Source organism: Pelodiscus sinensis, chromosome 10, assembly GCF_052426305.1.
Source record: "Pelodiscus sinensis isolate ZL-2025 chromosome 10, ASM5242630v1, whole genome shotgun sequence".
Classification (NCBI taxonomy): Eukaryota; Metazoa; Chordata; order Testudines; family Trionychidae; genus Pelodiscus; species Pelodiscus sinensis.
In genome coordinates, this window is record NC_143061.1 from 3,909,656 (window position 1) to 3,927,161 (window position 17,506).

The 17,506-nt window shown below is 48.7% G+C and overlaps 1 protein-coding gene across 6 annotated transcripts in view; it reads right to left on the minus strand.

Annotated features, from left to right (window-relative positions):
- LPP (LIM domain containing preferred translocation partner in lipoma) overlaps nucleotides 1–17,506 on the minus strand; it is a 558,558-nt gene that overhangs the window by 216,426 nt on the left and 324,626 nt on the right. For all 6 annotated transcript variants that reach the window (XM_075938236.2, XM_075938238.2, XM_075938235.2 and 3 more), the window contains one exon: nucleotides 8,314–8,436. In XM_075938236.2, coding sequence (XP_075794351.2) covers nucleotides 8,314–8,436 — 123 coding nt within the window. The remainder of the gene's footprint in view (nucleotides 1–8,313; nucleotides 8,437–17,506) is intronic.

Sequence of the window (17,506 nt, forward strand, 5' to 3'; positions counted from 1 at the left end):
AGGACCAAATACTGTCTAGACCATCCCTGATAGACATTTATCTAACCTGCTCTTAAATATCTCCAGAGATGGGGATTCCACAACCTCCCTCGGCAATTTATTCCAGTGTTTAACCACCCTGACAGTTAGGAACTTTTTCCTAATGTCCAACCTAAACCTCCCTTGCTGCAGTTTAAGCCCATTGCTTCTTGTTCTATCCTCAGAGGCCAAGATGAACAAGTTTTCTCCCTCCTCCTTATGACACCCTTTTAGATACCTGAAAACGGCTCTCCTGTCCCCCCTCAATCTTCTCTTTTCCAAACTAAACAAACCCAATTCTTTCAGCCTTCCTTCACAGATCATGTTCTCTAGAGCTTGAATCATTCTTGTTGCTCTTCTCTGGACCCTTTCCAATTTCTCCACATCTTTCTTGAAATGCGATGCCCAGAACTGGCGACAATACTCCAATTGAGGACTAACTAGTGCAGAGTAGAGCAGAAGAATGACTTTTCGTGTCTTGCTCACAACACACCTGTTAATGCATCCCAGAATCATGTTTGCTTTTTTTGCAACAGCGTCACACTGCTGACTCATATTCAGCTTGTGGTCCACTATAACCCCTAGATCCCTTTCTGCCGTACTCCTTCCTAGACAGTCGCTTCCCATTCTGTGTGTGAAACTGATTGTTCCTTCCTAAGTGGAGCACTTTGCATTTGTCTTTATTAAACTTCATCCTGTTGACCTCAGACCATTTCTCCAGTTTGTCCAGATCATTTTGAATTACGACCCTATCCTCCAGAGCAGTCACAACCCCTCCCAGCTTGGGATCATCTGCAAACTTAATAAGCATACTTTCTATGCCAATATCTAAATCGTTGATGAAGATACTGAACAGAACCGGTCCCAGAACAGACCTCTGCGGAACCCCACTTCTTATACCTTTCCAGCAGGATTGAGAACCATTAATAACTACTCTCTGAGTATGGTTATCCAGCCAGTTATGCACCCACCTTATAGTAGCCCCATCTAAGTTGTATTTGCCTAGTTTATTGATAAGAATATCATGCGAGACCGTATCAAACGCCTTACTAAAGTCTAGGTATACCACATCCACCGCTTCTCCCTTAGCCACAAGACTCGTTATCCTATCACAGAAAGCTAAATAGTAGCAGCTGAGGCCCAATCCCAGGCACGTGCTTCTAAAATCATCCCCAGGCTCTCCCCATTGTACCGGCTTGATTCCCCCTTTGCCATCTCCTCCGACGCCCTCCCCAGCTGCTCTCCTTTTACAGTCACCATGGTAAAAGGTACCCACGGGTCAGTAGCTCCCATGGGAGCTAGTTCTGCCCCAGCCCATCACAAGGTGCTGTTTGGTGGGGCGTGTGCTGGAGACATACCTTGGAGAAATAAGGGCCCAGTTCTGGTTCCAGGGGGATCACTGGTGCGAACAAAGTTTGCAGAACGAGGCCGACTGGGAACGGCCGTTATCCGGCGTCGCACGGAGGCAGTGGATTGGGCCCCAGGAACCTCCCTGCTCTGTGTGCCCAGGCCAAAGTCACGGGGCAATGTCAGTCTCTGCACACAGGAAAGAGCAGGGCATGGCTCCATGTTTGCATCCTTGACGGGGCGCATTGACGCAAAGGGGATGAGGGATGGGACCAAGGCAGACCCCTCCATGCCTGGGTGGCAAGGAGGCACCGCAGCAAACCCCACGGCCTCTGTGCAGGACGTAGACTTCATGGCACACTCACACCTAGGCAAGTAAATAGCAATCGCTTCTTTCCCCGGCACACTGGGCTTCACAAGCATGGTGGTGCAAGCTCCCTTCTGCTGTCTTGTCTTCCGTGCAAGGCAGGACGCCTCGAATTGCACGGAGAGGTGCACGACGGATCCTGCCCGGGAGAGGCAAAGGGGGAGCTAGATGGGGAGAGCGCGCACAGCTGACATGGGCCCTGCCAGAGAGCTAGACAGGAGCACGGCTGGTTGGATCAGAAACTCACACACCAGCCTTCCTCTCGGATGCTGAACCGAGGCCCAACTATGACGGGGGATGGAGGGGATGGAGGAATCCAACAAAGGCTTTGAAAACCCTGATTTTGCTCACACAGCGCCACGCCTAATTATGAGATGGCAGAGGAACGGTTCTGGGGAAATACCCCGATTCAACATGTGGTGGGAAAAATCACTGATCAATGCCAGAGATCTACAGTCCAGCAATATCCCACCCCCAACCTCCAACAAAACTTATGGGCTGCACCTCTTGAAGCCCGCAAGAGCTCAGCAGGAGATGGCTAAGACTGGGATATCTACGTCCTCTGGACCCATCGGTTGAATCCCGGCTAGACTAAACTCACAACAAGGCAGGGACAAGCCTTCACTTTCGCTGAGGCTCTGCCAGGACATTAAACATCCTGTGATGCTTTTTGCAAAAGTAGATTTTTTTTTCTGGGTGTCCTTAGCCAAAATCTCTCCTCTTCCTCCAGTCATGCAATGCACGTCACATGCAGTTAAGAGACTCGGACGCTAGAGAGCTAGTTTCAGTTCCAGTGGAGACAGATTGACTATGTGTGAACCTAGAACTTGCAACAGGGTGACGCTGTTGCCAAAAAGAGCCAACATGAACCTGGGCTGCATGAACAGGAGTGTTGTGAGCAAGACACGAGAAGTCATTCTTCTGCTGTACTCTGTACTGATTAGGCCTCAGTTGGAGTATTGTGTTCAGTTCTGGGCACCACATTTCATGAAAGATGTGGAGAAATTGGAGACAGTTTAGACAAGAGCAACAAAAATTATTAAAAGTCTAGAAAACATGACCTTTGAGGGAAGACTGAAATAACTGAGCTTGTTTAGTTTGGAAAAGAGATGACAGGGGACATGATAGAGGTTTTCAAGTACCTAAAAGGGTGCTACAAGGAGGGAGAAAAATTGCTCTCCTTGGCTTCTGAGGTTAGGACAAGAAGCAACGGGCTTCAACTGCAGCAAGGGAGGTTCAGGTTGGACATTAAGAATAACCACCTTGATAGTAGGAAATTTAACACTGGAATAAATTCCCTAGGGGGGTTGTGGAATCTCCATCACTGGAGATATTGAAGAGCAGGTTGGATAAACATCTATCAAGGATGATCTAGATGGTGCTTGGTCCTGCTGTTAGGACAGGAGACTAGACTTGAAACTTTGCAAGGTCCCTTCCAGTTCTAGTATTCTATGATTTGGCAAATTACAGCTTTTCTGTGCCTCAGTTTCCCCATATGGAAAGTGGGCATATTTCTTCCTTTCCTCACCAGGATATTGTGAGGCTAAATGTGTTCATGTAAATGAAACTCTCAGCCGTGACAGCCCCTAAAAGCAGATAGATAGTGTATTGTGCACTGGCTTCCTGCTGCCCTCCACCCCAGAGATGGCTGCATTTCCATGGCATTGTCCATATATAGTTTATGTAGCACAATTAGCACCTTCAGGGTGAAAGAGAGTTCATTGTTATTAATGAAACAGCATATTACAAAAACCTCTACTGGAGTAATCAGTGACTCATTTCCCAAGGGGCTGGTAAAGAATATGATGGTGCCACTGACAAATAAAAGCAACAAAACAAAATGTTTCAATACACCAGGTACCGTAAGCTGCTTAGAAAGGCACGGCGCATGTTCTGAAACCATTCATAACCAAATAATAACGAACGCAGAAGATTAAAAATAAACAATTTACGAGGCACCATTTACTTTGTAACTCAGTCTCCAAAAATCAATATTTGTCCTTTCTGACAGACAACATTTGAGATGACAGCCTAGATTACAAAGCACAATGTGGTCTACACTCGGCTTCCTCTGAATCTGTAACCAAACACACGTGCAAAAATGAAGCATGAAATGCTATTTCACAAGCAGGGAAAACGAGTTTTTGGTGAACCTGATTACACAGTGGAAAATTTTAAAAAGCAGTCGCCGGGAGAGAAGTACTTCACTGTCACACTGACAACAGCACAAGAGGAAGGAATAATACCCTGGAAAGGTCACTCCGATCTGGTACATCTGTAACAATCTGATAATCGGGGATCTTGAAATTAAAAAAAAATAAATTCTTAACGGATGTGCTCTTATCAAAAGGATTAACTTCTAATACATGGCAACAGATGCAGCAGATTCAAGCATCTGCTAATCAGAAGAGCGCCCGTTAGCTGGCTGGCTCCGGTTGGAATTCATGAACAAAGGGAGGCTTTCTCGACTCCAGAGATCGGTGACGATCCAACTATACACTGGGCTGACAACACTACCTGAAAAGTCACATCTACACCACAGTACCGGTGAACGTACCTGCCGCGTGTGTAATTCTCTGCAGACGTGTGTTCGTGGGCATGGAAAACTCAGAGGCTGGGGTGAGAACTATGGCAACTGCACCATCCCTGGAGAGCGTTAACTCCGGGGCAAATGTAAAAGCATCTGCCAAGCAAGCATTTACAAGGGCTCAATGCTGCATTTGGAGACAGGGATTTCAGGACTGCTTGAATGTCCTGCAATGAGCTCCCAGGGTATTAGAGACAAAAGTGAGTTTCTTTTTCTTCTGTGTTCAACAACAACAACAACAAAAAGTATCCATCGGGGGTGTTACTATTAGGCCGGAGACAGATCTGCACTGTAGGAATACAGGGGTGGTACTGAACCGTTACCCACAACCTCTTGCTCCATCCAGCACTCCAGGGAAAGTTGGAGGTTGCTACTAACAATTACAAGCAGTTAAATCATCATCGTTAAGTTTCAGAATCAACCCCTCATTGGGATGAACGGGGGGGAAATCACATATTTGTCAAAGCTATTTTTTCAGGAATCCTCCTCAAGACGGCCAGCTTAGAGAAGGCACAGATAATAAGAGCTTGCTGATTGGGTTTTTTTAAAACCAAAGCTTAACATCCTCCACCAGAGACCTGCAGATCTGCTCTGCCACTACATGCCAGCTGAATCAAACCTCTGAGGACAGACAAGGCTTGAGGCCCATAAACTGTAGGACAAGCAATAGGCTTGAATTGCAGCAAGGGAGGTTGAGGTTGGACATTAGGAAAGACTTCCTTTCGGGGTGGTGAAACACTGGAATCAATTGCCTCAGGAGGTTGTGGGATCTCCGTCCCTGGAGATATTCAAGAACAGGTTGAACAGGGATGATCTAGACGGTGCTTGGTCCTGCTGTGAGGGCAGGGGACTGGACTTGATGCCTTTTGGGGTCCCTTCCAGTTCTATCGTTCTGTAGACATATTCGCTACAACTGGGAGCCACCACTGAGAACAGCCTCTTTGGAACCCCCCTTCAGGGAGTGGAAGGTTCCTATCAAATCCCCCCTCACTCTTCTCTTCTGCAGACTAAACAAGCCCAAATCCCTCAGCCTCTCCTCATAGGTCATGTGCTCCCGCCTCCTCATCATTTTGGTTGCCCTCCACTGGACACATCCCTTCTGTAGTGGGAAGCCCAGAAGTCATATGGGTATAAGGCAGGGTGTGAATTTAAGCCATTACAGTTATACCAGTATAACCTCTATTTCCAGTATAAAAGGGCCTTTTTCCAGTTTAGGTTCTGCTCGTTTGGAAGCAGTTTAAGCTAAGATGAAAAAACCCAACGTTATACCTGAACGAGTGTCCCCCACAGTCAATACTGTCAATATTGCCTAGCGGCATTACCAACACTGCCACTGCTCACCGAGCTCTCAGAAGACATTGAGGGGTAAAGTAGAGCTAAATAACAGCACAGAACACTGAGAGCCAGGACTGGGGGCTGTCAACAAACTTTATGGGACTGTGGAAACTCGGCCACACCCATGACAAGTGGACATCCGGCTAACTCAAATCATCCCGGACCATGGAGGTTGCTGGACCAGAGAGTGCCGGATTAGAGAGGTTCAACCTGTATAACTGGAAAGATCTGCCATGTAGACAAGCCCCGATTCCCTTTTTCCTAGCCACTTCCATTATCCTGTCACATTTGGGATAGTAAGTGAAGGCTTGAACCAGGAACTACATAGCTTGACTGATGAGGTGGCCTTGTAATTCGCAGGTTAAGCAATTATCCTACTGTAGGCTGTCAAGTGAGTCACTGGGTTTGTGATACTGCAGATCAAATAAAGACAAACGTCTAAGGCTTGTATTATGTTTCCCCCGTTCAAGGACTTACTCATGTACCTTTTGATTACAGCAGATGACACATTCAGCTCCAGCATTTTCTCTTTCTTGCAGCTGTTATTAATAGTTGGCGTAGTTATATTTTTCACGGGACACAATTACGTTAAGTAATGCCTATCTCAAAGTGTAATGGGAAATGAGCAAAAGGCAGCTGAGGCACTCTAGAACTCTTCCCCAATATGTTGCATCACCTACAGAAGAACCTACCTGTCCTTTAGGGGAATGGTGGGAAGCCACCGGAGGACTATCAGCCACTGGAGTGATTTTGCACACAGTCTTGCCACCAACGCGGAGGGGTTCAGCCCGAGTTAACGTGAGTTCAAGTACCCCACCGCTGCCACCAAGATAGTGGATTAGGTGAGGTTTAGAGTATCTCCAAACGCTGGTTAGAAGCTTTCCCCTGCGGCCAGCTGAGGTGTCTGGACCAGGTAGAAGCCTGGGTTAGATGTGTGGTGAAGACACACCCCAAGCGACAAATCTCCACAGTCGCTTGTGCTGACAGAAAACAGCACGAGTTGCACATGCTAAATTAGGGATGTGAACGGTTAACCAGTAACCTGCTAACTGGTTACGGTTAACCAGCAGGGGCTGGAGCAGCCCTGTACCCACTGTGGGCAGGGCACACCGCAGGCAGGGGCGCTCCAGGCCAGCCAGAGCACCCCCAACTGCAGCAGGGCCCATTTAAGTAATTAAACTAGGGATGTATAAATGCACTAAAATAGTTACTTGGTTAAATGTTTTGTTTAACCAGTTAACTGATATGGCCACAGGCAGGGGCTGCTCCATCCTGCCCCAGCTGAGAGTGGGGTCCAGCCAGCCGGACTGTTACCTTGTAAGTAGGTCAATAAGCCGACTGTCTACTGAGTAACTAGATACCCAGTTAACCTCTGACATGCCTAAATTAAACAAGATTTTACAACCCTGGGCTAAAAGTGAGTTTAAACGCACCACCCGCAGGAGAGAGGGTCTCAGCACTGACGGAATAAGTGGCATGGCTCAACTGAACCATGACGGCACAGTTGAATCCTACAGAATCCCAAAAAACCTGCATAGAGCGGCATTGGAATGTGGGATTTCTACCGCCAGGAGTCCCAGCGCCACCAAGGGTGGCCTCAGCATTCGATTTAGAGGGTCTTTACTAGACCCGCTAAATCAGACTCTGAAAGATCGATCACCAGCACGTGGAGCCTCTGGCAAGTGGAGACGTGGCCTAAGCTGAATCTCACGACCTACCCTGCTATATACACCAGTATTAGCGTGGCGTGCAGTGTCTGTACTCAAGATGCTGCCATACGTCAACAGCTACTCTGCTGGTAAAAGACCAGTTACAGCAATGTCTAAGGAGGCAGAGCCTTACCCTGAACAGATGGCAACTGAATACAAATACCTCACACAGCTCAAGCATTTGCATCTGCTGACTCCGATGCATCTCGCTTTCGTGGGTTTCATCACTATCACTGGAACATACATGTATAGTGTCCACATATGCATACGCAGACACACATCTATGCATAATACTCACTGGCAAGCAGACAGAAACGTCCAACTGGACGGCTATTGGGTGTGGGAGGTTTTTGGACACCACATCAACAAACCTATTGAAATGCCACGAATGTGTCATTTTGCTGATGCTAAAAAATCCTGCAACATGCAGAGATCTGCGGCCTACGTGTCCCCAGAATCCGAGTGATACAAATCTGACCTGCTGCCCAGATCTAGACCCGGAGGGGTCTGTGTGGTTCCATTCGGCGGTAACCACGCTGACAACCGGGCTAAGATCCATCCCTCGCCCCTGCTGCTGAACAAACAAAGCAAAAAGAAGGCAGCTCGATATTCAGAGAGCAGGGTCAGGCTGCCAGATAAAAAGTGTTTTGGAGCATCCAGCCGCTATGGCAGAAAAGAAAATCACGGTACCCAAGATGCCATTTTTACGGTTACCCCTCTGACCAGCTCCACATGCAGACACCTGGCTGCATGGTAGCTCTTCCGCTGGTCCCGCGCCCCACTGCGCCTGTTCTCCCATCGGGAGGCACATCTGGATGCTGCAAAGATACAAACTGGCGGGCGCACTCACCAGGATTACAAACTGGTTTGCACGTTGACTCCGGAAGTGCGGATTTCTCACTCCACGTTTGCACCGTTCAACAGGCACCCAAAGGAGCTCACTCACTCACCTGTTGAGTCCGTGGCTTGTAGGGGGAGCTGCTTTCCAAATCGGCCAGGATGCTGGTCAAGGAATCGATTTCCGCGTCTAAACTGGATCGTCTCTCTGCAAGCGTCTTCTCACCGGGGTTGACCTAGCGGAGCAAGAAACAAGATTTCCAACTACTTCAATGGCTCCTTCCTGCAGACAAGTTTCTGATTTGCATCACAGGGAGATACTTTCATGCCATGGCTACAAATTGAGAGCCCGAGGCACTACACGGATAATCATGCTGATGTATCAGAGCGGGCGACCACAATGAGACTGGGGAGAGGAGAGGGGGAGAGGATGATGGAGATGGGGGATGACTGAGTTGCAAACAGACGTGATCTGGTTTTAATTTGTCATTTGCGTTTTCCCCGCTGGTGTTGGGAAGGATTCTTTGAGGCTCATGAAACTCTCTTAGAGCAATGGGGAGGATGCCGTATAAATGAGCAGGTGGCTCTGGTTTATCAGGAAGCCTGATTTGATGGTTTGATCATGGGCATCCCAAAGAACCTCTGGGAATATCATCGCAAAGGGGTCACATCCACCATCCCAGAATGCTGCCATGTAACAGCACTGACCCGCGCTAAAGCCATAGGCGAGAGCCAGATGGATGGACGACCATGGCGTCGAATTGCTATCCCACAGGGAACGTGGAGGGGACAATAGAATGCCATTACCCGATTGGGAATCAGGGTGGGGAGTGGGGTTAGCAATCTGCCTTATGGGGTCTTGGATATCCATGAGAGATCAGGACCTCTTTTATAAACGTCACCCAAAAAAAGGCCACCTCCTACTAGGGATGTTAGTGGGTAGTCGATTGCCTGGGCTTATTGGTTAATCTGAACGACTACACACATCCTCCCCTTGTTGTCTCTATATCAGAGGCAGCAAGCAGTGCGGGGAGATGGGAGCCGGTGCCCATGCGCAGTCAGGTTTTAAGCTGGCTCCTGTGGAGCCGCCTTCTCCCATCCCCCCACTTCTGCCTCTGCTAGCGTGAGGGGATGAGAGGAGGCAGGTAGGAACTGCTTGCAACTCCCCACCACCACCTCTTTATCAGAGGCAGACGGGGAGGGAGGAGAGAGGCAGACGGGAGCCGGTGGTCACGGGGAGTTGGCTTAAAAACGCACTCCCTGCAAGCATTGGCTCCCCCCTCCCCTCCCCCACGGCATGTAAACACGTCACCGTTCAAAATCCAGCAGTTGCACGTTTACACAAATACACGCCAGTCAATGCCCCCGCCTCCCACCGCACAGCCACTTCTGGCAGGTCAGGCGGACGAGGGCGGGTGCGTGTGGCTGTGTTGAGAAACACGGGCAACATCTCCCTCCTTACCACTTGGAGGAGGAGCTCAAACCATTTCCCTGCCACGGCTGTTTGTCAGGCCTTGGCTACGGGGTTTTCTGATGGAGCAACCCCCTCACCTAAGGGGCTTAGAAAGCACCAAGTTCAGATAGCCCGGGAATGCTGCAGCTCCTTAGGAGCCCTGGGAACTCGTTCTCACTGTCAGCGAGCACAGGATCGGCAGCCAGCAAACAGCAAGCTCTCTACTTCCGGCCTATCGACTAAACACGCTTCCCTAATCCTATTGACGACGCGCACTCCCCCTCTCTTGCTGCCTTGGTATCAGAGGGAGTAAGCTTTTAAGCCAGCCCCCCACATGTGTCGGCTCCTTCAGGGCCACCTGACTCCCACAGAGGGGGAGCAGGTGGGAGACGCACACACCTCTCACAGAGGCTGCAAGAGGGCGGGGGGGAGGCAGGAATAGATGCTCGTGGGCAGCCGGCTATTAAACCGGCTCCCTGTGAGCACTGGCTCTCTCTGCATGTAAACATCTAATATTTCAAGCAGTTACACGTTTACACAAATACCCGACAGTTAACATCCCGTATTGGCGCCTAGGGCTCATGCTGTCTCAGATGGCTCCGGAGAGCCAAGATGCACCTTGCTTTTGACCATATGTTGCCGGAGTAGCTTAGGATGGTGGGCTGGTTCCAGAGCATCAAGTCCTGGGGTGGACGACCCCTTGCCATGGCTGGCTACAATGCAGGAGCAAGGAAAGGACACAAGTGAATGATGGACCAGCCCACAGGTACCTAAATATGTCTGCAAGGAGCGTTGGTGTTATGGAGTTATGAAATCCAGACCATGCTGAAGTCAAAGGCCAAACTCACGTCAGCTTCAAGAGGGTGAAGATCTATCCCAGGCTATTCTCACACCCCCACTGCACTGCCCTATCCACGCAGGACAATGACAAAGGAAGTTGCAGGAGCCGCACCCACGGAATGTCCCCTACAATAGACCGATGATTTGGGAAATCAGGTGTGAATGAAGGCTCTTCTAACCCTCATGTACAAGAGGACAGAGTCACGGTTACGCAGGCTCACCCATGCACCCTTTACGTTCGCTTAACCCAGCTCGCATAGAAGCATTATAGCGCCCATCAGATTGACTCCTTCAGAACCTGACAGGTGGAACCTCTCTAGTCCGGGAACCTCTCTAGTCCGGGAAACTCTCTAGAACCTTCGGGACCTGGTTCAGAACCAGAGAATTTGCCAGACCCTGGGAGGTTAATATTAGCTAGCAGCATTACTGGGGTTTGAGAAGACATTGAGGGGTAAATTAGAGATAAATAACAGCACAGAACACTGAGGCTGTGTCTACATTGGCAAGATTTTGCTTGTGCAAAATCTTGCCACCTGTCTACACTGGCCGCGAGTACTTGCGCAAGAACACTGACGTTCTAACACTGACTTGCGCAAATACTCTGACGCTCCCGCTCAGGGATAAGCCCTCTTGCGCAACTGTTCTTGCGCAAGAGACCAGTGTAGACAGGCAAAGTTAATTTCTTGCGCAAGAAAGCCCGATGGCTAAAATGGACATCAGAGCTTTCTTGTGCAAGAGAGCGTCTACACTGGCATGGATGCTTTTGCGCAAAAGCACCTCTCTTGCGCAAAGGCACATGCCAGTATAGACGCTCTCTTGAGCAAATACTTTAACGCAAAAACTCTTGCGTTAAAAGTATTTGCGCAAAATCATGCCAGTGTAGACATAGCCTGAGAGCCAGAACTGGTGGCTGTAAACTTCACGGGACGGCAGGAAACTTGGCTATACCTGTGATAAGTGGACATCCGCATAACTCAAATCATGTTGGATGTTGCTGGACCAGAAAGTGCCGGACTAGAGAGGTTCAACCTGTAGTTGCTTTGTCTCCATTCTGTGAATCAGAGCCATTGCTCAGAGGGAGATGCCGTCAATTGGAAAGCAGGCGAGAAACGCACTCCCTGATACGCAGCGGTCCTGGACTGCCGCACTCTGACGACTCACTGTGCCCATTGCATCATCCCCCGAGTCCCCAGCGCCACGTTAGCAGGGAAAAGTCGCGCCCGAAGCGCCTTTGCTGGCCGATCTCCCTGGAGAAGCTGGCCCGACCCTTCAGACGGCTATTCCCAAACAGGTCTCCCCACCGGGGCACTGAGTCAGATTTCCCAGGGCAGACAACGGGGAGCAAAGCAAAATAACGAAACGGGGCCTCCACTAGGGATTGAAGCGACTAGTTGAGTAGTCGACTACCCAACAAGCCTAGTGACTACTCGACTACTCGCTCCCCCTCCCCCGCTGCCTCTGTATCAAAGGCAGCAAGGGGGGGAGGGGAGAAGCAAGGGCCAGCGCTAGGGGGAGCCAGCGTAAAAGCCAGGTCCCCCTAGCACCATCTCTATGATGCGGAATGTGAGGGCAAGGAAAGCAGATCCTCAGCGGTCCTGGGGATGACGGGAGCAGGATATGAATTCAGCAGGGCTGGTCAAATGGCCCTAGGTTTAGCTAGAAATGAAACTAAGGATCTTGCTGGCAGGGCATGTATACACCAGCTGTACATAGGGAGGAGAGATACTTCATATATAATCATGGTCCAATTAGTAGGGCATTGAACTGGGAGTCCAGAGACCTGGAAACTACTCCCAGCTCCGCCACTGACCTACTATGTGACCTTTGTCAAGTCACTTCCCCTTTCTGTGACTCTTTCCCCTCCCACCAATCATCTGCCTTATCTGTTTAGACTAGGAGCTCATTGGTGCAGGGACTGTCTTACTACAGTGCCTTGCCTGCTGTTGGCTGGCCTCTGTAGGTGCTACTTCAATACGTACAGTATACAGACACACCAAATACGTATCAGCTGTCCCTCCAAAGCAGCTCTCCCAATCCCATGTGTTTCAACAGCCTAGGAACCTGTGTCTCTAATATACTCCCCCCCCAATATCTCTATTGTTGGCTTTCAACTGGGAGGCAGTTTGGGGTGTGGCACAGAGACCCCGTACAGCCGAAGTCCTGCAGGCCTTATTCCTTGGGCATGATTCATTTACCACAGTCACTTCCCAATGCCAAATGGCTGGCTTTGTAACACCATCTATTGTCTATACCAAGAGAGAGTGCAACAGATTTTAACCAGTGAGTCAGACATGAGATGGAAGTCTGGATTTAATGCTTGAGTCATGTTTCTCCGGTCACATCACAGCCAGCCACAAGATGCTTTCCACAACATGCCCCCTTGCTACTCCTCTCATTGGCTATAAAGTTTTCCATCCTTCAGTTCAGAGATTACCAAAGCCATCTGCAGTACAAAGAGACAACAGCTGCAGCTGAAAATCAGCAGAAAGAGGAATCCTGAAAATCAGCAGAAAGAGCTCAAGGGAAAATAAAGCACCTGGCAGATGTATGCCCCTGACCCTAGCCATCCGGAATGGTAACGCTCATAAACCTCGCTGGATATTCAGTTATGGATTTGGAAGTAGCCATCCTTCTACAAAAGAACGTCAGGAGCCGGTTACAAAGGGAGACAGCTGAACTAGAATTCATTTGCAAATTCAACACTATCCACTTAGGATCGAATAAGGATCTCAGCTGGTTAACGCACTACAAAGGCAATTTCCCCTCTCTGGATATTCACATCTCCACACCAAATGCTGTGAATGACCCACTTCCACCCTGATTCACTTAGCTTCATTAATGCAAGCAACTTCTTCCTTCCTGCTTCTGTCACTTCTATTCCCATTCATCTGATGAAGTGGGTTTTACTCACAAAAGTTTGTACCCTAATAAAGCTCTTATCCTTTAAGCCCCAGACTACAGCAGGGAGTTATTTCAAAATCACCCCCCTTATTTCAAAATCACAAGCAGAGCGTCCCCACAACCAAGCCCATTATTTCGAAATAATAACTCCTGCTTTCCCCAAGGAATAACGCTTATTTCAAAATAGTTTATAGAGGTCATGTGGATGCTACGCTGCTATTTCGAAATAACCACGTTCCAGAGTCAGTCCAAATAATTATTCACCGGAAGTATCCCAAAATAACAATGCTGCGTCTTTAAATGTGCCTGTTATTTCGAAAAAGTATTTTGAAATAACGGGCACGCTATTCCGGCGTCCCTGTAATCCTCGTTCCACGAGGGTTACGCGACTTGTCAGAATAGCACTCTATTTCGAAATTCGGCACGGTGTAGACAGCCCCAAATTCCAAAATACACTATTTCAAAATGATCTCGAAATCAGCTAAACAATTTGCGTAGCGTAAATTGCATAGCTTATTTTGAATGAAGTCATGATGCTGTGCGGACACACCCTAAGGGAGTCTGCTTTAGACTAATTTCGAGGCCACCCAATAGTTTGGACACTATTTCAAAATAGTTATTTTAGGAGGTTTTATTTTGAAATAATTTCCCAGTGTAGACATGCCCAGAGGTGCCCAAGAACTCCTCATAGTTTTTGCAGATACAGACTAACAGGGCTATCCCTCCTAAACAAGAGCAAAGATTTTGTTTCAATCCCTAAATATACATTAAAATAATCCCAGGGAGGTCGGCCTGCCAAACAGACACTTGAACACAAAAGACGAGGCCAGCCTTCGGGAGGCTAGATTTGATGTGAAATCACTATGCCCAGCATCAGGGGCAGGGTGGAAAAGTAGCGTCTCCCTGTCAAAGCAGCAAGATTGAGCCTTTGGAAACAAATCTGAAAAGTTGGGCAGCTTCAGGAGATGTGACTGCAGCGATTTCAGCCGACGTGGCTGAATCCGGGATCTAGCAGAACAGAATTTCCCCGCTCTTCCATCAGGCCTGGGTCGGCCCTAGAATATCTTTTTTCAGTTGTGCGACGACAGGAAGGAGAAAAGCCAAAAGAAGCAAGGGTTGGATTGAGTTCGCTCTCCCCCTCTTTCAAGGGCAGTGACTCTACTTGATTTGTGTGGCTGGATTTTCTTGGAATACGAGACCCCACTGAAAGGTGAAGAGGAGGATGTTCAAAAGCACTTGGCTTTGTCCTAGCTCTGCTCTCCGGGAACTCAGGGGCCACATGCCTACGGACATCAGAGGGAGTTTGGATGTTGCTCAGTGCTTTTAAACCTCCATTTTTTCAACATGGTGAACCTGGTGGAAAATGCCTCCAAAGGATGGAAAGTCGGGATGTTAAATTGTGAGTAATTGACTAATCAAATAGTCAACGCATTTTGCATCGACTATTCAACTGGTCGATAGGGCACCTCTGTCTTTGAAGTGTAGCAACAGCCCGAGGACTTCCACTTTGAAGTACCCCTTCCTCTCCCCCCCTCCTGGCTGCCCCTTTTCCAGACGGGGACCCACTTTGACAATTGAGGAAAACTTGGTGACCCAAGGCAATTCAAAAATGGGGGGAGCAGAGGGGACAGAGCCACCTGGGGAGACACTTGGTGACCCTTTTGAAATGTATTGGCGACCCATATTTGGGTTCCAACCCATAGGCTGGGAAACCGTGTGATAGAGGCAGCAGGGGGGGAAGAGACTAGTCGACTATCCTGTCGACTTCCGATAAGCAATTGTTTATCCAATAGTCGACTAATCGTTCACATCCCTAATGGAAAGGAGGCGCCCAGGGATGGGGGAGGGGACCCCGTTCAGCACTGTCCTCCCTGCACTGTGTCTCTGGGTGGATTTTACCACTCGGCCCATCACCAATAACAGGAGCACTTGCCAAACAGACGCCTCTCCTGGCAGGGCTCCCCTTAGCACCTGTGTCCCTGCTGTACCACACGTGACCTAACCATGATCTTTTCAGGAGGCAGAGGGAACCACCGGCAGAGGTGATGCTAGAGATCTGATCCCAGCTCCAGTGCAGGCCCCCGGTGCGAGCCCTGGTGCTCTGTGCCTTGGTTTTCCCCATCACAATGGAAATAAAAAGCACTGAAGGTGCTTCTTGCACTGTGAGGGTGGACCAGTTGGCCTGTGGAGACACCCACTGTGGTCCGTGCAAGGTGATATTACAGCGGTGGCAGGCAGACAAGGGAAGCGATAGAATCATTTGCTAAGCACGGCTAAGGCGGCTCTATTTCAGTACCTGCATGACCAGCCTCAGCGTTCGCCCGTGAGGTGGGATGTATTCATCGGTGCCTTTCCTCGGACGGCTAAGGCGCAGCCTTGTTTTGCATCCCCATCCACTTATTCTGCTTCACAGAGATCCTGAGGGCAAATGCGGTTCGTATCTTAGGGCTTGGCTGCAGACAATGGATCGTGTGATGTGTCCTGGATGAAAGCTGGAGGCTTTTCTGTGCTAGCTGGGCAGCGTGAACAGGTGCAAACACTAAGCCATGAGAAGCTGGATTGGATTAGGGCTCAGATTTCAAGGCTGAGCTAGGATAGGGGTTCCGTGGTGCTCATACCTCACTGGCTCTAATGTCTACCCTGGCACAGCATTCGAAATAGGTTTCAGCTAGAGGGTCACACACTTCACTGCCTGGGGAGACCTAGATGTGCACCCAATGAGAGAGGGTAGCACATGAAATGGCTGTCCATGGAGAAATTCTCAGTCATCTGCGAGCGACCCGAGACGCTGACTCAGCAGCACAATGGAGTTTGCCAACGCCGTTTACTGGTTAACTTACCACGCCAGATCGGAAGCTCTAGGGCTACGTCTACACTGGCACCCTTTTCCGGAAATGCTTAAAACGGAACAGTTTTCCGTTATAAGTATTTCCGGAAAAAGCGATTCTACATTGGCAGGATGCTTTTCCGGAAAAGCACTTTTTCCAGAAAAGCGTCCGTGCCAATGTAGATGTGCTTTTCCGCAAAAAAGCCCCGATCGTCATTTTCGCGATTGGGGCTTTTTTGCGGAAAACACTACTGTGCTGTCTACACTGGCCTTTTTCCAGAACAGTTTTCCGGAAAAGGACTTTTGCCCGAACGGGAACAGCATAGTTTTTCCGGAAAAACACTGATGATTTTATATTAGATCATCAGTGCTTTTCCGGAAATTCAAGGGTCCAGTGTAGACAGCTGGCAAGTTATTCCGGAAAAGCGGCTGATTTTCTGGAATAAGTGGCCAGTGTAGACACAGCCTAGATGTTCACGTACACTAAGTGCTACCCAATGCAAATGCTGCAGAGAGCCGAGACATGTATCAATAAACTAAAAAGGTACGTCAAGGTACCTGAAAACCAAATGGGGCGGGGAGGGATAAAACTAGTTTATTTTTCCATTATGGCAACTGAATATTCTCCGGGTGGAATTACAAAGGCTCATCCTCGGGAATTGAATTGAATTAGCAAAATGTTTTGGTTCATCAGCAGAATGCACAACACAAAATGGAATGTGTCACTTTTTCCTTAACGTCTTGGGTAGGATGACGCGGAACAAGACAAACCCCCTCAGCTAGTCACAGAGTCCTTCGGAACCAGCAAGGCTGTCGGTGACGGTCACTAACTTCACAGAGCAGGGCATATAACCTTTTCCTTTGCATTAATAAAAATGCCATTAGGGCTCTTTATTGATAATTATGGCCACTGTGAAAGCTTGCTGTGTCCTTACTCATCCCCCCCCCACCACCAATTTAAAATATGCTCCAGTCTCATCACAAATTAATGTTTAATTAGCCATTAAGTTGAGTTAATGTTCCCTGCACAGTATGTTGCCTGCAGAATAACTGGGAACTAAACCAAGATATTGGCTATTTCACCATCCACTGCTGATGGGAAGCGTAACCAAACAGTAACCAATCACCGCCGACCTATAGAGTCACAAACCACAATAAATATAGCACAATAGAGCCTCAGAATTACGAACACCAGAGTTACGAATGGACCAGTCTACTACACACCTCGTTTGGAACTGGAAATTTCCATCAGACAGCAGCAGAGAGAAAAAATAAAGCAAATACA